The sequence below is a fragment of the Aotus nancymaae genome, unplaced genomic scaffold (genome assembly GCF_030222135.1).
Source record: "Aotus nancymaae isolate 86718 unplaced genomic scaffold, 86718_ANA_hifiasm-v0.15.2.pri h1tg000018l, whole genome shotgun sequence".
Classification (NCBI taxonomy): domain Eukaryota; kingdom Metazoa; phylum Chordata; class Mammalia; order Primates; family Aotidae; genus Aotus; species Aotus nancymaae.
The window spans coordinates 21016747-21036321 of NW_026988430.1; the positions used below are offsets into that span (position 1 = coordinate 21016747).

The 19575-nt window shown below is 38.4% G+C and overlaps 1 protein-coding gene across 5 annotated transcripts in view; it reads left to right on the forward strand.

Annotated features, from left to right (window-relative positions):
* The window catches only part of CLTC (clathrin heavy chain), a 75594-nt gene that overhangs the window by 25695 nt on the left and 30324 nt on the right, over window positions 1-19575 (forward strand). For all 5 annotated transcript variants that reach the window (XM_012445409.2, XM_012445411.2, XM_012445413.2 and 2 more), the window contains exons 3-9: window positions 1105-1373; window positions 1949-2110; window positions 5516-5629; window positions 10893-11066; window positions 15469-15666; window positions 16433-16633; window positions 19149-19301. In XM_012445409.2, the coding sequence (XP_012300832.1) occupies window positions 1105-1373; window positions 1949-2110; window positions 5516-5629; window positions 10893-11066; window positions 15469-15666; window positions 16433-16633; window positions 19149-19301 (1271 nt within the window). The remainder of the gene's footprint in view (window positions 1-1104; window positions 1374-1948; window positions 2111-5515; window positions 5630-10892; window positions 11067-15468; window positions 15667-16432; window positions 16634-19148; window positions 19302-19575) is intronic.

Sequence of the window (19575 nt, forward strand, 5' to 3'; positions counted from 1 at the left end):
AGCCAGTTTTGAACCCTTTGACTTCTTTTTATAAACAGGACTGTAACTCTCACAATTCTTCAAGTCTGGTTGTGGTTTACATACTGTGTGGGATGGGAATAACATTCTTCATTTTATGAAAGAAATTTTTGCACATGTGGTAAGGAGGGTTGTAGTATAAAGCTGTATGTTTTGCCCCCCTCTGTGTCCCCCCAGCACCCCAATCTTAAGATTTTGGTCCTTCAGGAGCCAGATTCTCTGTGGCTCAGGTTTTTCTTAGTCTCTAAAGACGAATCTTGACAGCCTAGTGATAGTTGTGGTCTTTGGCCTCTCTTAATTTATACTAAATCACATTTTGAACTGATGGATTTCAAATTACAAGCCTTTGCATCTGACTCAGTGGACTGTTAACACTCAGGCAAATTTCATCCTTTTTTAACTAAATGCTTGCTTTCTTAATTGGATGAAGCTTGAACTTTGTTTTTATCTCCAGTATATTAACAGCATCTGAAACTATCCTCTTCCTTTGTCTCCCTCTCCTTTCCTTCAGCACCTCTACTTTCCCTTTGTTACCTTAAACCAGTTAAACGTAGCATGCACTTCTCTCATGTGCTAGTGGCAACAAAACAGAATTGTAGCAGATCCTCTTTTTAAAAAGCAGTTTCCACAAGATTTAGTCATATAAGAGATGACTGCCTTTAAAAAGTACATTTTCCCCATGTGTTTGTTATCAGAGTTGTTTTGTCTTGTGTACATGCAACTAAGTTTATTTGTAAAGTAAGCATACTTAATTACAGGTATGAAGGTGACAGCTTTGTTTTCAATTGTTAAGAAAACTATTCATTAGACCCCAGTTGGGATTTAGAATTTCATGGAAGTCATTCTGTATGTTTAAAATGTGTTTATTAGAGGTAATATAGTTTTTGCTTAAAATGTAGATGTAGATTGTTTGCTTAGTCTTAACTGTTACCTCTTTAATGGTTGCTGCTATATTGATGCAACTCCTGTAGTTATTAGTCTCGTGATAGAACTATTTTTGTTGGGAAGTTACAGAGCTAGTCTAGGTAGGTATTCGTTCTGAACTTTACTTTTTAAATGATTTATCATTCTTGATTTTGTTTTTAGCTGGGAAAACTCTTCAGATTTTTAACATTGAAATGAAAAGCAAAATGAAGGCTCATACTATGACTGATGATGTCACCTTTTGGAAATGGATCTCTTTGAATACGGTTGCTCTTGTTACGGATAATGCAGTTTATCACTGGAGTATGGAAGGAGAGTCTCAGCCAGTGAAAATGTTTGATCGCCATTCTAGCCTTGCAGGGTGCCAGATTATCAATTATCGTACAGATGCAAAACAAAAGTGGTTACTTCTGACTGGTATATCTGCACAGGTAACAGTTTTTGTTGTTGTTTGGTTTTTTGTTTTTTATAAAGAAGAGGTTTAGAGAACTGTTGTGCCCGGAATGCAGTTTTGAGATTAGGTCTTTCTGTATTCAGTCCTATTGAATTTCACTTATTTGGAAAACTGTTTTTCTCTTTTTCTTTCCTCCCTCTCACCCCTTCTCCTTCCTCCCTTCCTGCCTCCCTCCCTTTCTTCCTTCCTCCTTTGCTACACTGACATATAATTTCAGAATACTCTTATCAAGCATTTTTAGCTCTTCTGTGGAGATTGAGTAGAAATTGAGTTTCTGTAAGAATGATTTGGGATTTATTATGGAGTGTTTACTGCGGAATGAATGCTTCTATGTCTTTTTCTTTAAGATGTATATGAGGCACATTTTAAACATTTATGTTAAATTTTAACAAGATAATGTTTGGGGCTGATTTTAAGTTGAGAGACAAAAGTAACAAATAATTACAGATCCTGCTAAAGATGACAAAGCATTCTAATTATTTCATTACTTGATGAATCTGAGAGTTTTTGGTTTATGGGTCCCCAAACATTATTCTCTTTGATCTTTTGTAGCAAAATCGTGTGGTGGGAGCTATGCAGCTATATTCTGTAGATAGGAAAGTATCTCAGCCCATTGAAGGACATGCAGCTAGCTTTGCACAGTTTAAGATGGAAGGAAATGCAGAAGAATCAACGTTATTTTGTTTTGCAGTACGGGGCCAAGCTGGAGGGAAGGTAAGTTTTAGCTTTGGTAATTATTTTAATGAGAGCTTGTATTTGGCTTTTTGCCACAAATTAGTCATCTAATTTCAAAATAGCCTTCTCCTTTCCTAATTATTTTTAGTATTCACATTTGTGGTGACTTAATTTGTTCAAATTTTGCATCTAGTGATACTTGTCTAAAATGAATAATGTTCTTTCACAGCTTTTTCTGTTGGCCATTTATGTTCTTCATTTTGATTGTCAGAGTGTACATTTATATGCTGTACATCTAGAGAGTTTGATTTAGTAAGTGGTGCACATAATGTTTTTTGTTATTTTTTGTTTTTTTGAGACATTGTGTCACTCTGTTGCCCAGGCTTGAGTGCAGTGGCGCACTCAATGGGCTCACTGCAGCCCTGACCTTCCAAGCTCAAGTGATCCTTCTGTCTCAGCCTCCTGAGTAGCTGAGAGTACAGGCACGTGCCACCATGCCTGGCAATTTTTTTTATTTTTGTAGAGAGAGGGTCTCACTATATTGCCCAGGCTGGTCTCAAACTTCTGGGCCCCAAGTGACCTTCCCGCCTTGGTCTCCCAATATAATCTGCATTTTAAATACTTTATATGGCTTGATATAGAAGTAATGTAAACTACAGTTGAATAACATTGCCTTAAGCTAGAAGTTTTCAACCATGGCTACAAGTTGGAATCACCTGAACAGATTATAATACTTTATATATTAGACTTCTTAGTTGCAGGTAATAGAAACGAGGTCTGATTGATTAGAGCATGGGCTATTTAGTGAAGGATATTGGATAGTTTACAGCAGCCAGGGAGACTGTATAACCAAGATTGGGAAATGAGGAGAAATAATGGAAAATGGGCAGTGGTCAAGATCCTAGCCCACAGCCATTCCACACAACTCTGAGGACAGTTCTGGATCCATAATTGCATTGCTGGATGCTTGGAAATTTGATTTGAGTACTATTTCCACTACCAGAGTAGAATCTCAGAAATCCTAATACCTTTATGTTTCTAGCCCCTGTTCAAAGTCCAGTTATAGGCAAGGTCAGTTGCCCACATTTTATATCTGAGAGGTTTGGAAAATAATTATTTGGTGCTTCTAAAACAGAAGGCCGGTTCTACCACCAACAAACTTGTTAAGAGTGTCCTCCCTCTTGTTGTTCCATTAGGAAGAGGGTTTAGATTCTAGGCAGACCAAAAAATTTGAACTTCACCTTTGTTAGGACATGTGTCTCTTTCTCTTGGTAAGTAAGCAGTTTTTTTTTTTGTTTTTTTTTTGAGGCGGAGTTTCACTGTTGTTACCCAGACTGGAGTGCAATGGCGCGATCTCGGCTCACCGCAACCTCTGCCTCCTGGGTTCAAGCAATTCTCCTGCCTCAGCCTCCCGAGTAGCTGGGACTACAGGCGCGCACCACCATGCCCAGCTAATTTTTGTATTTTTTTAGTAGAGACGGGGTTTCACCTTGTTGACCAGGATGGTCTCGATCTCTTGACCTCGTGATCCACCCGCCTTGGCCTCCCAAAGTGCTGGGATTATAGGCATGAGCCACCGCGCCCGGCCAAGTAAGCAGTTTTTTAAAATTGAGATAGAGATTGCTTAAAATATGATCATCTGTAGCCTGTCAGCAGAGAGGAAACAATAATCGAGGAGATACAATTCTGCTCAAAATTTCACAATAGTCCTTGAATTGAGGAATAAGGCTACCAATACCTTAATGTGACAAGGATAGAAAGCACTGATATTTAGATCTGAATTGATGGAATTTAAACAGAAAAATACACATAGTTTTAGAAATTAGATATTATCCTTAAAGCATAAGACCAGGCTGGGTGCAGTCGCTCACACCTGTAATCCCAGCACTTTGGGAGGCCAAGGCAGGTGGATCACCTGAGGTCAGGAGTTCGCAACCAACCTAACTAACATGGTGAAACCCCATCTGTACTAAATACAAAAAAATTAGCCGGGCTTGGTGGCACATGCCTGTAATCCAAGCTACTTGGGAGGCTGAGACAGGAGAATCGCTTGTACCCGGGAGGTGGAGGTTGCAGTGAACTGAGATCGCGACATTGCACTCCAGCCTGGGCAACAATAATTAAACTTATCTCAAAACAAGAAAAAAATAAAATCAAATAAGGCCAGGACATTTATTGAAAAATTCTACTAGAAAAAAGTTTCAATGTCATTTTAAACAGTATCTGAAAACCTGTGTATAGGTTCTTGAGCCTGTTATTTAATATATGGTGCTATATCCTGTCTGCCATGGCTTTTGAAGGAAGATATCAATTTTTTCAGTATGGCTAGTCATCCTGATGAAGGATGAGACCCTATAACATTCATATGGTGTTTGTCTTGGAGACTGAATTATTTTTTGTCTGAGTTCATTTCTGACATGACTAAGAAAAATATATAGTACTTTTTCATTGAGATTATTTACTTTTCTCTTGCCCGGCTTATGTGCAGCATTGGATATTTTAAACCAAAATGCTCTCATCTAGTTTGTGGGATGTTTGTGATTAGAAAGACAACTCAAATTATATATATTCCTCCTGTTTTAGTGTATATGTATAAGGTAGAGAAGAATTTAACAACTTAGGTTAGATTTCTATTTGGAAATCCTAAACTAAAATTGAAAACTAGGAGAAAAATACCTTTGTAGGTAATGTATTACCCTTCTATACCATTTATTTCAGGTAGATTATAGATATTCAGCTGATTTTTTTGAGATGGAGTCTCGCTGTGTTGCCCAGGCTGGAGTGCAGTGGTGTGATCCCAGTTCCCTGCCACCTCCATCTCCAGATTCAAGCGATTCTCCTGCCTCAGCCTCCGGAGTATCAGCTGATTTTTAAAAACGTGTTTATCTTGAAATAACATAGATTCATAGGAAGCTTCAAAGACAGTACAGAATAGTCCCCTGTGTTCTTTACCCAGTTTCTCCCAATGGCTACATCTTACACAGCTGTAGTACAGTAGAAAACCAGGAAATTGACGTTGGTACAATTGTATGATTCTGTGCCATTTTGTCATGAATAGATAACTATTTTATCACCACAGTGATTTCACTTATGACTATAGAGTCACACCCACTCCCCCTTTCTCACACCATCCCCAGCTCCTGGCAACCACTAATTTATTTTCCATCTCTATAATTTTGTCACTTTAGGAATGTTACATAAATGGAATCATACAGTCTATGATCTTTTAAGATTGGCTTCTTTTTTTTCAATCACCATAATGTTCATGAAAGTTTTTTTCCTTTTTATTACCAAGTATTCCATGGTATGGATATAACCAAAACCATTTAACATTGATCTCTTACAGAACATGTTGGTTGTTTCCTTTTGGGGGCTATAAATAAAGCTTCCTTGATCAACTACTAATGTGTAGGTTTATATACATTTTTATTTTCTTTTGAACAGTTACATATTATTGAAGTTGGCACACCACCTACGGGGAACCAGCCCTTTCCAAAGAAGGCAGTGGATGTTTTCTTTCCTCCAGAAGCACAAAATGATTTTCCTGTTGCAATGCAGGTATTTTAAGCAAAATAAATGACTTTTTAAAAATCTCTCCTCTCAAAAGAAATTAACCCAAAGAGTATTCACGGTAGATATAATTTAAGTGATGCTTAAAAGAATACTCTTATAGAGTGTATTAGTGAAGCTTTGTAAAATAATACCTTGGCCTTTCATGTACAGGCATACCTTGAACATATTATGAGATTTGGTTCCAGACCACCACAATAAAGTAAATACCACAGGAAAGTGAGTCATAAGAGTTCTTTGGTTTCCCAGTGCAGATAAAAGTTATATTTACCCTATACAGTAGTCTACTGTAAAGTATGAAATAGCATTGTCTAGAAAAACAGTATACATACTGTAATTTAAAAATACTTTATTGCTAAAAATTATTAATGATTATTTGAGCCTTCAGTGAGTTTTAATCTTTTTGCTTGTGGAGAGTCTTGTGTCAGTGTCAATGGCTGCTGAATAATCTGAGTGGTGGTTGCTAAAGGTTGAGGTGGCTGTGGTAGTTTCTTCAGATAAGGCAACAAAGAAGTTTGCTGCATTAATTGACTATTTTGCAAAAGATTTCTCTATGCAATGCTGTTTGGTAGCATTTTACCCACAGTAGATCTTGCAAAATTGGAGTCAGTTCTTTCAAACCTTGCCACTGCTTTATTAGCTAAGTTTCTTTAATAATCTAAATCCATTGTTGTCATTCAGCAGTGTTCACAGCACCTTCACCAGGAGTAGATTGCATCTCAAGAAACCACTTTTCTTTGCTCGTCCTGAAGAAGCAGCTCCTTTACTATGAGATTATAGTAATTCAGTCATACTTTTAGGCTCCATTTCTAATTCTAGTTTTCTTGCTATTTCCACCACATCCACTTTAGTCTTGAACCCCTCCCTCAATCATCTATGAGGGTTGGAATCAGCTTCTTCCAAACTCCTTTTAATGTTGATATTTTGACTTCCCATGAATCATGTTCTTAATGACATCTAGAATGATGAATCCTTTCCAGATTCACCATTACTTAAATTTACTGTGGTAAATCCTTTCCAGATTCACTTAAATTTACTTTGCCCAGATCTATCAGATGAATCACTATCAATGGCAGCTTTGGTCTTATGAAATATTGAAATATATATATATATATATTTTTTTTTTGAGACAGAGTTTCACTCTTGTTACCTAGGCTGGAGTGCAATGGCGCAATCTTGGCTCACTGCAACCTCCGCCTCCTGGGTTCAAGCAATTCTCCTGCCTCAGCCTCCCGAGTAGTTGGGACTACAAGCATGTGCCACCATGCCCAGCTAATTTTTTTGTATTTTTAGTAGAGATGGGGTTTCACCATGTTGACCAGGATGGTCTCGATCTCTTGACCTCGTGATCCACCCACCTCGGCCTCCCAAAGTGCTGGGATTATAGGCGTGAGCCACCGCACCCGGCCGAAATATATTTCTTAAATAAGAAGACTTGTAAGTCAAAATTCCTTCTTTGATTCATAGGCTTCAGAATGGATGTTGTCTTAGCAGGCATAAAAGCAATATTAATATCCTTGTATATCTCCATCAGAGCTCTTCGGTGACTATGTGCATTGTTGATGAGCAGCAATATTTCAAAGGGAATCTTTTTTTTTCTGAGCAGTAGATCTCAACAGTAGGCATAAAATATTTCATAAACAATGCTGTAAACAGATGTGCTGTCATCAAGGCTTTGGTGTTCCATTTCTGTAGCATAGGCAAAGTAGATTTAGCATAATTTCTTGAGTGTTCTAGGATTTTTGGAATAGCAAATGAGCATTGACTTCAACTTAAAGTCACCAGCATCATTAGTTCCTAATAAGAGAGTCAGCCTGTCCTTTAAAGCCAGGCATTGACATCTCTGTAGATGTAAAAGTCCTAGATGGCATCTTCCTCCCGTAGAAGGCTGTTTCTTCCACATTGAAAATCTGTTGTTTAGTGTGGCCACCTTCAATGATCTTACCTAGATCTTCTGTATTACTTGCTGCAGCTTCTACATCAGTACTTGCTATTTCACCATCTACTTTTATGTTATAGAGATGATTCCTTTCCTTAAACCTCACCAACCAACTTGTGCTGCATTCATATTTTTCTTCTGTTGCTTTCTCACCTCTCTGAGCCTTGACAGAATTGAGGAGAGTTAGGGCCTTGCACTAGATAAAAAAGCTTTGGCTTAAGAGAATGTTGTAGCTGGTTTGATATCTCTCTCTCTTTCTCTCTCTCTCTCTCTCTCTCTCTCTTCCTTCCTTCCTTTCCTTTCTTTCCCTTCTTTCTTTCCTTTTTTCTTTACTTTCTTCCCTCCCTCCATCCCTTCTTTATTTTCTTTTCTTTTTTTTAAGAGACAGAGTCTCCCTCTGTTGCCCAGGCTGGAATGCGGTGGTGTGATCATAGCTCACTGCAACCTTGAATTTAAACTCCTGGGCTCAATTAATCCTCTTGCCTCAGCCTCCAGAGTAGCTAAGAGTAGGTAGGACTACAGGCACATGTTGCTACACCTATCTATTTAAAAAATTTTTCAGAGACAATGTCTCACTGTGTTGCCCAGGCTGGTCTTTTTCTTTTCTTTTCTTTTCTTTTTTTTTTTTGAGACTAAATCTGTTGCCCAGACTGGAGTGCAGTGGCACAATCTCGGCTCACTGCAATCTCTGCCTGCTGGGTTCAAGAGATTATCATGCTTCAGCCTCCCGAGTAGCTGGAACTATAGGTGCCTGCCACCACAACCAGCTAATTTTTGTATTTTTAGTAGAGATAGGGTTTCACTGTGTTGGTCAGGCTGGTCTGGAACTCCTGACCTCAGATGATTTGCCCACCTCGGCCTCCCAAAGTGCTGGAATTATGGGCATGAACCACCACGCCAGCCCAGGATGGTCTTAAACTCCTGGCCCTAAGTGATCCTTCTGCTTCAGCCTCCTGTGTAGCTGGGACTACAGAGGCATACCACTGCACCTGGCTAGTGTATAACATTTTTATTTGAGACAGGGTCTTGCTCTGTCACCCGGGCTGGAGTGCAATGGTGCAATCTCGGCTCACTGCAACCTCCACCTCCCAGGTTCAAGCGATTCTTGTGCCTCAGCTTCCCATGTAGCTGTGATTACAGGAATGCACCACCACGCCTGGATAATTTTTTTTTGTATTTTTATTAGAGACAGGGTTTTACCATGTTGGTCAGACTGATAATCGAACTCCTGACCTCAAGTGATTCAGTTGCCTCAGCCTCCCAAAGTGCTGAGATTACAGGCATGAGCCACTGTGCCCAGCCACGTATAAATTTTTTTTTTTTTTTTTTTCTTGAGACGGAGTTTCGCTTTTGTTACCCAGGCTGGAGTGCAATGGCGCGATCTCAGCTCACCGCAACCTCCGCCTCCTGGGTTCAGGCAATTCTCCTGCCTCAGCCTCCTGAGTAGCTGGGACTACAGGCACGCCGTGCCCAGCTAATTTTTGTATTTTTAGTAGAGACGGTTTCACCATGTTGACCAGGATGGTCTCGATCTCTTGACCTCGTGATCCACCCGCCTCGGCCTCCCAAAGTGCTGAGATTACAGGCGTGAGCCACCACGCCCGGCCTATAACTTTTTCTTTAAGAGACAGAGTCTCACTCTGTCACCCAGTCTGGAGTGCAGTGGTGCAATCTTGGCTCACTGCAACCTCCACCTCCCAGGTTCAAGCAATTCTCCTGCCTTAGCCTCCCAAGTAGTTGGGACTACAGGCGCATGCTGCCATGCCCAACTAATTTGTTTTGTATTTAAGTGGAGACGGGGTTTTGCCATGTTGCCCAGGCTGGTCTCGAACTCCTTGCTCAGGCAATCCGCCCACCTTGGCTTCCCAAAGTGCTAGGATTACTGGCATGAGCCACTGTACCCAGCCTATAACATTTTAAAAAAGAAAAAAACTACTCATTTAGATAGTTACATAAATTCAAAAGTACAATGGTTTTATTTCTCTTTGGCTGCAAAACATTACCTCAATATGGCAAGTACCTAGAGTTTGACTTTGTGGTAAATTCCTTAGATGTGAGAAAATGAGACTGGAATTACATGTGTAAGCTACTGCACCAGTTCACTTTTCTCCGTAGCAGCAAGAAAGCTATTAAGTTTTCTTATCATTTCAGTGTTTACTGGAGTAATACTTTTAATTTCCTTCAAGAACTTTTCCTTTTTATTCACAAATTGGCTAAGTCAAAAGGCCTACCATTCAGCCTATCTTGGCTTTGGACATGTCTCTCTCACTAAATATAAAATCATTTCTAGCTTTTGATTTAAAATGAGAGCTAGAACACGTAGAGGCAATTGTAGGGTTATTAATAGGCCTAATTTCATTATTGTTGTGTTTCAGAGAATAGGGAGGCCTGAGAAAAGGGAAAGAAATGGAGTAACAGCTGGTTGGTGGAGCAGTCAGAACACACACAACTTTTTTTTTTATTGTACTTTGGGCTCTCGGGTACATGTGCTCATCCTGCATCCTGCAGGATTGTTGCATAGGTACATACATGCCATAATGGTTTGCTGTCTCCATTCCCCTACCGCCATCACCTACATCAGGCATTTCTCCCGGTGTTATCCCTCCCCATCCTCCTTACCCCCACTCCACCCCACCCCTCTGTCCCTCCCCTCCCCTCCATCCCCCCACCTAGCCCTGTGAGTGTTGTTCCCTTCCCTGTGCCTAAGTGTTCTCATTGTTCATCACCCGCCTATGAGTGAAAACATGCGGAACACACACAATATTTATCGGTTAAGTTTGCTGTCTTATGTGGGTGTGATTCATAGCACCCTAAAATAATTACAGTAGTAACATCAAAGATCACTGGTCACAGATCAACGTATATAATAATTAAAAGGTTTGAAATACTGTAATAATTAATGAAAATGTGACACAGAGACACTGAAGAGAGCACATACTGTTGGAAAATAGTGCCAGTAGGCTTGCTGGATGCAGGTTGCCATAAATCTTCCATTTGTAAAGATTCATCTGAACTGCAAAGTGCAGTAAAATGAGGTATGCCTGTAATATGTAAACTGTGCTATCCTGAGTTTTGAATTGACTTTCTTTTTATCAATTTCATTCATATTCTTATGTTTAATGTAAAAGCTTAGGATATCCATATTTAAATATGCTGTAAAAATGAAGGCAACTTTAAATATTAGCTTTCAATTCTTCAAATAAGCCTCTTGTTCTAGAATTTTACCATCTCTAAAATGGAATTAGACTGAATGTTTTTATTTTCTGTTTGTAGATTCATTATTTTACTAAAGTGTTGATTTTCTTTGTACAGATCAGTGAAAAGCATGATGTGGTATTCTTGATAACCAAATATGGTTATATCCACCTCTATGATCTTGAGACTGGTACCTGCATCTACATGAATAGAATCAGTGGAGAAACAATTTTTGTTACCGCACCTCATGAAGCCACAGCTGGAATAATTGGCGTAAACAGAAAGGGACAGGTAAGGAAACCTTGAAACTTAAGCAATAAAATAAAATAACCTGATCCTTTGGGAACAATCCTGTACTTGAAAAGAGAAATTCCCCCCAAAATAATAAAATAGAAAATAAAATAGCACATTACTGTTAGCTTTTTTCCAAAAAGTAAATGGTAACTTTGGATATTAGAAAATAATATGTATCAAAGCATGATTTAAGTTGATAAGAAAATAATATATACCTAAAAATAGAGATGTGTATGAATACAGAGTCTCTCTTTAATCCTGTCTCAGAGACAGAAACTGGTATATTGCCATCTCAGACTGCATATATGCATTACTGTCAAAAGAAGTTATTCTCCATGGAAAGAAACAATTTAGGGTTATATTTGACAGACTCATATTCTTTTTAAGGGGTTTTCTGTTATCTCCAAGGCAGAGCAATTATCAATTACAGGGATACGAACTCTATTTACATCCCTTTTCCTAGCTCCTTAATTAAGCATTACTATTTCATGTTAGAAAGTGATACGTTTCAGTACCTCTTGTGGGATGCCTGGAAAGTTAATCAATTTGGTAGGGAAATATTATCTGTTCTAAATTTATAAACTTTGAAAAACCTCTTCACACCATCTAGTAAGTGGTTCTTTCTCTGTCATTTTAATACCCCCCACCCCCAGATGGAGTCTTGCTCCATTACCCAGGTTGGAGTGCAGTGGCTCAGTCTCAGCTCACTGCATCTTCTGCCTCCTGGGTTCGAGCAATTCTCCTGCCTCAGCCTACCAAGTAGCTGGGATTACAGGTGCCCACCACCACACCTGGCTAATTTTTGTATTTTTAGTAGAGATGGGGTTTCACCATGTTCGCCAGGCACGTGATCCGCCCACCTTGGCCTCCCAAAGTGCTGGGATTACCGTGTGAACCACTGGGCCCAGCCTATTTTAATATTAATAAGAATATTTTACCAGGAGGTATCTTAATTTTCTGAAAAATGACTAAAAATTTTAAAACTTAATACTGTTACTGGTCTTGCCTTTTACTTGTTTCCTCCAAATTAGCATTTTTTCCAGATAATGAACAAAGGAAGTAGATAGGTTTTGTTTCTCCTAGATTCAGTTAATATTTGAAGATGTTATGTATATGAAGAGACAATTCCTCTAGGGAAAGGGAGTCCATCCCTACCTACCCGTGCCCCGCCTTAACTCCAGACCTGGTTAGGCGCTTCTGCTTTGTACTCCTAGAACTTATGGTGCCCTCCTCATAACACTTATCATACTTACTAAAATTGTTTGCTTAGCTATTGCAGTCATTATTCTTCATTAGAAAAAGAGATTGTCTTTAGTAAATTGTATTTCTAGCACCAGTCAGTGTCTGGGACAAAAGCAGTTTTAAAAATTCAGTAGCTTTCAGGTATTCAGTTGTAGTGTCTCTCTTAGAAAAATCAAGAATAGGCCGGGCAGGGTGGTTCTCGCCTGTAATCCCAGCACTTTGGGAGGCTGAGGCGGGTGGATCATGAGGTCAGGAGATCGAGACCATCCTGGCTAACACGATGAAACTCCGTCTCTACTAAAAAATACAAAAAAAAAACATGAGCTGGGCATTGTGAGCCGGGCGTGGTGGCATGCTCCTGTAGTCCCAACTCCTCAGGAGACTGAGGCAGGAGAATCACTTGAACCCAGGAGGCGCAGGTTGCAGTGAGCCAAGATCGCGCCACTGCACTCCAGCCTGGGCAACAGAACCAGACTCTGTCTCTAAAAAAAAAAAAGAAAGAAAGAATAAGGCCGCGCATGGTAGCTCACGCCTGTAATCCTAGCACTTTGGGAGGCCGACATGGGCAGATTGCCTGAGCTCAGGAATTCGAGACCAGCCTGGGCAACATGGTGAAACCCCATCTCTACTAAAAATACAAAAAATTAGCTGGCTGTGGTGATGCATGCCTGTAATCCCAGCTAGTTGGGAGTCTGAGGCAAGAGAATTGCTTGAACCTGGGAGGCAGAGGTTACAATGAGCCGAGATTGTGCCACTGTGTTCCAGCCTAGGTGACAGAACAAGACTCTGTCTCAAAAAAAAAAAAAAAAAAAAAGGAAAATCAAGAATCTATTGGCCTTTTTTGGTGAACTAGATTAGTGATAATTTAATAATCATGAATTTTTTTTTTTTTTTTAAAGAGACAGGGTCTTACTGTGTTGCCCAGGCTGGTCTTAAACTCCTAGGCTCAAGTGATCCTCCTACCTCGGCTTCCCAAAGTGCTACGATTACAGGCATGAGCCACCATGCCTGGCCCCTTTTTATTTCTGCTGTTGTGCTGATGTTTTAAGATAACACTTGACCTAAAGTGTCTTGAATAATTTCATGATACATTCTTGGCGTTCATAACCCTGATTCTAGGAACTTGTTGATTGTTACTTTCCCTTCCCTCCCAGATTTTATGTGCCATCTGCTTTGAGTAATGAGATGAGCGTTTACAGTAACCTTAGGACCTCAGGTCTTTCTTCTACTCTTCTGCTAAAGTCTACTAACTTGGCATATCCCCTGAAGGAATGAGTGCGTGGCTTCTATGCATTGAAAAAGCAAATTCAATTAAAGTGATGTTATAGTCAACATCTGGCTTAAATTCTGAATTTGATAGAACTGAGTGCTTTAGAAGACACTGGAACCTTTTCTGTTCCCTGCAGTATATCTTATTAAATATTGGTTGCTAGAAGTCTGCTAGAACAATCTTTAAGTTTGAAAAGAATGAAACTGTGGATTCAATATTTGGGGAAACCTAAGGCAGCAATCAATAAGAAGCTTTAGAAAATGTAGTTGGAACTGGATTTTCTGTTCATCTTTCTCATTCTTTATCGGAGGTAAGATTTGAGTTAAGGTTGGGGCTCAGGAATGCAAATAACTATAGAGAAAGTAATTATTACTTCCTTTAAATAAGTTTTGAGGAGGGAGGTCAGACCAACAGAAATAAAATCTTAGAGGTTAAAATTTCTTCATTTTCCTTGAAAGGAGTAGTAGAACAGGCAGGGCAGACTGTTACCTATTTATTTGGTTCACTGAGTTCTCAAGTATTTTTTAATTCTTGTTGATTTGGGGACAGAAATTTCCTATGTTCATTTATTCAACAAATTTGTTTTATGCCACACTAATTGCATATTGCTAGTAATACAATTAAACAAAGACAAGCCCCCTTTCCTCTTGTGGAGCAGTGACTGAGAATTATACAATTATATTAGGTTGAGAAATGCTGTTAGGGGTAATATGAGTAGTTTATAAGCTAGGGCATATAACTAGTTCTGCACTGGAGAAAGGGATGGATAGGCAGAGAAGGACTCCTTTTCTCTATGGCAGTTGACAGTAGTTCAGCTTTTGGGGCAAGCCAGAAAGTATTCTGTGGCAGTGAGTGTTAAGGAGGTTTGAGGGTAGGTAACTTTTCCAAACAAGCAATTCGAAATTGGCCTTTACTGATAATTGTATTTTTTTTTTAAGCACCTACCATGTTCCTTGCATTATGATAAGTGCTTAATCATTCAGTGGTCCCTCCCCTCATTGAGTATATAATTTGGTCTCCAGGAATGAAAATGTAATTAATGAAAATTGCTGAAAAAAATTCTTGCAAAGAAAAATCCTAAAATTAAAAGGAGTATACCTTAAATAACTTCTAAGTGAACCCTAGAGGTCATTTAGATTTCGTAACTTCTTCCATGTCATTTTCTGTAGATTATCAAGATTGAAGTCCTCAAGAAGTTTTTGTTTGTTTGTTTGAGACGGAGTCTCGCTCTATTGCCCCGACTGGAGTGCAATGACGAGATCTTGGCTCACTGCAACCTCCGCCTCCCGGTTCAAGCGATTCTCCTGCCTCAGTCTCCTGAGTAGCTGGAATTACAGACACGTGCCACAATACCCGGCTAATTTTTGTATTTTTTTAGTAGAGACGGGATTTCGCCATGTTGGTCAGGCTGGTCTCGAGCTCCTGACCTCGTGATCCGCCTGCCTCGGCCTCCCAAAGTGCTGGGATTACAGGCATGAGCCACCAGGCCTGGCAAGAAGTTTTAAATAATGTGGAGCTGTCTTTCAGAGCTCAATTAAGTGGGAATCTTAATCTTTGATATTGACTGTGTTAAGAATGAATAGATGGTATCAAAGCAGTTAGTTTGGACAATGAAGTAAGAAGTTATTTAGATTATAGGATGGCCATATTTTAGGAACCCCATAATGGCCTAGCACCCTATGACATTTGTTTTTGAATCTTAATTTATTTATTTCTTGTCTGCCTTCTTTCCTTCCTTCCTTTTATTATTTTTTAATGGCAGCAATAAAACAGCTGTTAACAATTTCATTTACCTTTGTGATACAATATTACTCGTTCTAAACAGATTTGGTATAATTTATATCCAAATGAACACACTGCAGCTATATTTTGTTCTTTAAATTGCAGGTTTTGTCAGTGTGTGTGGAAGAAGAAAACATAATTCCTTACATCACCAATGTTCTACAGAATCCTGATTTGGCTCTGAGAATGGCTGTACGTAACAACTTAGCCGGTGCTGAAGAACTTTTTGCCCGGAAATTTAATGCTCTTTTTGCCCAGGGAAATTACTCAGAGGCAGCAAAGGTGGCTGCTAATGCACCAAAGGTAAAGAGTTAATAAAATAAAGTTGTCATGACATTAATCTAGTGTTAATATTCTGTTTCTTACATTGCTAGAAAAGGAACCAGCTTTCCACAGAGAAACTGTTTTTAGGTTACATTTGGGTTACATTTTCCTTTAGTAGAATGTCTTGTCATTGCCTCTAGATTTGGTTAATTTTCTCTGGATTTGATTAGTTTTTATTAGATTATTGTTAGAAGGATATGTAGGTCTAACAAGCCTTTGATTTACATAGATGTAATAATGTTTAGTTATTTAGGTAATACTGTTTGACTTCGTAAATGATAGTTACTGATAAGTTGGACATGAAATAAATCCTGTCCAATTTTATGGTGAATAGAGCTGTCAAAATTAGGTTGAATTTATTCTCATCACTTTTGATGTTAGTTTATGGTGGACTGAATTAACACCTTACATTCCTGACCAATATTATGAAAGTTGTACTTAATATGAACTTAGGATAATACCTAGCTATAACTATTTTATGATTATAATTATTCTCTTACACATTGACATTGTAATTAAGTGGGTATATTTTTTATTCTGGATAATCTTATAACATTGAACCAGGGGTATGAAAGATAGTGACTAAATATTTACTCCAGATGGTGAAGATTTGAAACTTGATAGCTTGATGTGAAAAGATAGACTCATTCCTTTAAGACTGACCTAACAGATTGGTCTCTACAGGGTGATTAATGTGATGTTTGGATCACTTTTGAAGAGTGTTTAACATTTCTCCTTCTTAAAGGGAATTCTTCGTACTCCAGACACTATCCGTCGGTTCCAGAGTGTTCCAGCCCAGCCAGGTCAAACTTCTCCTCTACTTCAGTACTTTGGTATCCTTTTGGACCAGGGACAGCTCAACAAATATGAATCCTTAGAGCTTTGTAGGCCTGTACTTCAGCAAGGGCGAAAACAGCTTTTGGAGAAATGGTTAAAAGAAGATAAGGTACATTAAATTGTGTTGACATAATCTTGTTTTAATTGCATTAAATATGATGTTAGCAAGTTAAAATCATTTAGTCTGCACCAGAAATGTCTCCATTACTGCTTGTAGAAATAGAACAAAAACATACATTGCATAAGATTGGTTCACTTACTTCCTTTTGAAAATACATATGTATTTAATGGATATCGAGGTTAGATATCTTTCTTTTGTTTAGGTTTTTAAATGGTCCAGGATTCTTGCTTGGTGTTTAAAACAACCTGGAAGTGAATTGCTATCCTTTTGCTTTTGGAAAGCTTAGTGTGAGAAACTTACCTCAGTATCCATCGTATTTGTCAGTATATGTGACTCATTTGGACATAGGAATGTACTCTTATCTACCACATTCCACACTTCAGATGCGCAGTAGTTCTACCCATACAAGTCTTACGTTTTCTTTTAGAATTTCTAAAGTATCATCAAACTTCCCATATTTGCTGCTGGTAAACATGTTTGGGTAGACAAGGAAAATGTTATATAAAATGTTGAAACTGGCTGGGCGTGGTGGCTCATGCCTGTAATCCTAGCACTTTGGGGTCCGAGGTCGGGGGAACACATAAGGTCAGGAGTTCGAGACTTGCCTGGCCAACATGGTGAAACCTCGTCTTTACTTAAAATACAAAAATTAGCCAGACATCATGGTGGGTGCCTGTAATCCCAGCTACTCAGGAGGCTGAGGCAGGAGAATCGCTTGATCCCGAGAGGCGGAGGTTGCAGTGAGCTGAGATTGCACCACCTCACTCCAGCCTGGGCGATAGAGCGAGATTCAATCTTAAAAAAAAAAAAAATTGGCTCTTAATAAGGCAGCACAACTATCTAATTAGCAATGAGATACTGTCTCCCAGTGATTTCACAGAATGTTAGTGTTACATGGAAAAAATATTTAACTTGGTTTCTTGAAGTTTATTGAAATATGAACCTATTCTAAATGTTAACTAGCTTTCTTTACAGTAGGTCTTCTCCATGCCTTTTATATTCACTCAGTACTTATTCAATATTTCTCATTACACAGAACATATAATGGTAGTACGTTTTCCTGAGCACCTTATTCCTTATGTGGAATAGTGACTGAGAAACAGACAAAGGATGTTGTTTGTTTGTAAGATAACAAGTTTCAACTGTCCATTAGTGTTAATTCTTTTCACACCACCATAAAAAAAAAGGCCTTTCTCCTCAAAGTTGTAGTATGAAATTACCATTGTCAAGAACTGAAATAGTATTGTTTAAAGCACTCTGAATAGTGAATAACATTTAGTGTTATACTTTCAGCATTAGTATATGTTAGTACAGTTTTTATGTTATTAATTCTAAGTCCTTGTTTCTTGACCCAGCTTTTGACAATTTTGTAAGATAATAGAGAATAGTACATCAGATTTGGGGTGCTTGGACAGGAGTCTCTGCTGAAGAATAGCCATACTATCGAGTATCTGAGGTCCATCCTAATTGATTAAGATAAGGCTGAGTTTGTTGGCTCACACCTGTAATCCCACTACTTTAGGAGGCTGAGGAAAAGTATCACTTGATGCCAGGAATTTAAGACGAGCCTAGACAACACAGCAAGACCCTATTAAATAAATACATAATATTTTTTAAAAAGATAAGGGAGGGTGAGAACAGCCAAGGTAATTGATTTGACCTATGTAACAGGGTGAAAGTTCTTTAAGTATCATTAACCTTTTCTGTGAACAGTCATATGGGACCATTTTTGGTATTAATAAAAGAGACATTAACTAACTATTCATTAGTTAGCATGTTCAGTTCAATTTTTTATTTTCAGCATTAAATATCATTTATAAGAGCTAGTCTCCAAAGTAGAAAATCAACTTTAGTATGTAAACCAGAACTCTTAGGTAATGAATTTCCAGATTGGGCAGCTGAATGAGTAAGGCAGATTGAATAACACAGAAGAGGGTATCTGCTTGTCCACTACCTAAAAATTCTTAAGAATGTCTTTCCTGCCCTATAAGCTTAAATCCAAGTCAAGAAGATGGAACTTAGATCTTTCAGAGATATATAGGTTATACTCTGAGTTCAGTAACTGTCCTTATAAATCTCATCTGGCTTCTTCAGTATCAAATTTTCATTTGATAACATTACATTAAAAGTTGCTTTTTGTTTTTGAAAAATCGGGGCCATGTGATGTGAGTCTGATACCTGAATATTCTTCATAGTTAGAAGTACAAGAAGTACAAGATTCTGCTTTAAAGTACTTAAATTCTTAACAAGGTAGTTGATAGTATGTATCTGAATGCAATCTTGGTGGGCTTTTTATCTTCAGGATTTGTGGAGAATTCAACTGAGACATTGCTGTGACTACAAGATTAAGAGTCTACCAACCACAACCCCTGAATATTTATAATATATTCTGTAAAATTAAGTACCTCTCATACTAGTTATTATTTATAGTGGACATAGTGTCAACTGCTCATTTCTAAAACAGTTCATGGATCACTAAACAATCTTTTTTTCCTTTGGACAGCTGGAATGTTCTGAAGAACTGGGTGATCTTGTGAAATCTGTGGACCCTACATTGGCACTTAGTGTGTACCTAAGGGCTAATGTCCCAAATAAAGTCATTCAGTGCTTTGCAGAAACAGGTCAAGTCCAGAAGATTGTTTTATATGCTAAAAAAGTGAGTTCAGTTAAATAAATTCTCAGCATGAATTCATTGACAGACAGAAAAATTAGCCTGTATTAACTCTTACTTACTTTAATAGTGAATTTTCTTTCATTTTCATTTGCTTCAAAATGTATAAAAATTCTCTTACTCCTCATATCAGATTCATACTTGTTAAATGAAGACAATTACTCTTGCATGGCTTATCAGAATTTAAGAAAGCAGGGCCATGTTTAACATGTTAGAACAAACTTTTTAAATACTCATTCATTGAAAATGGATAAGCCAG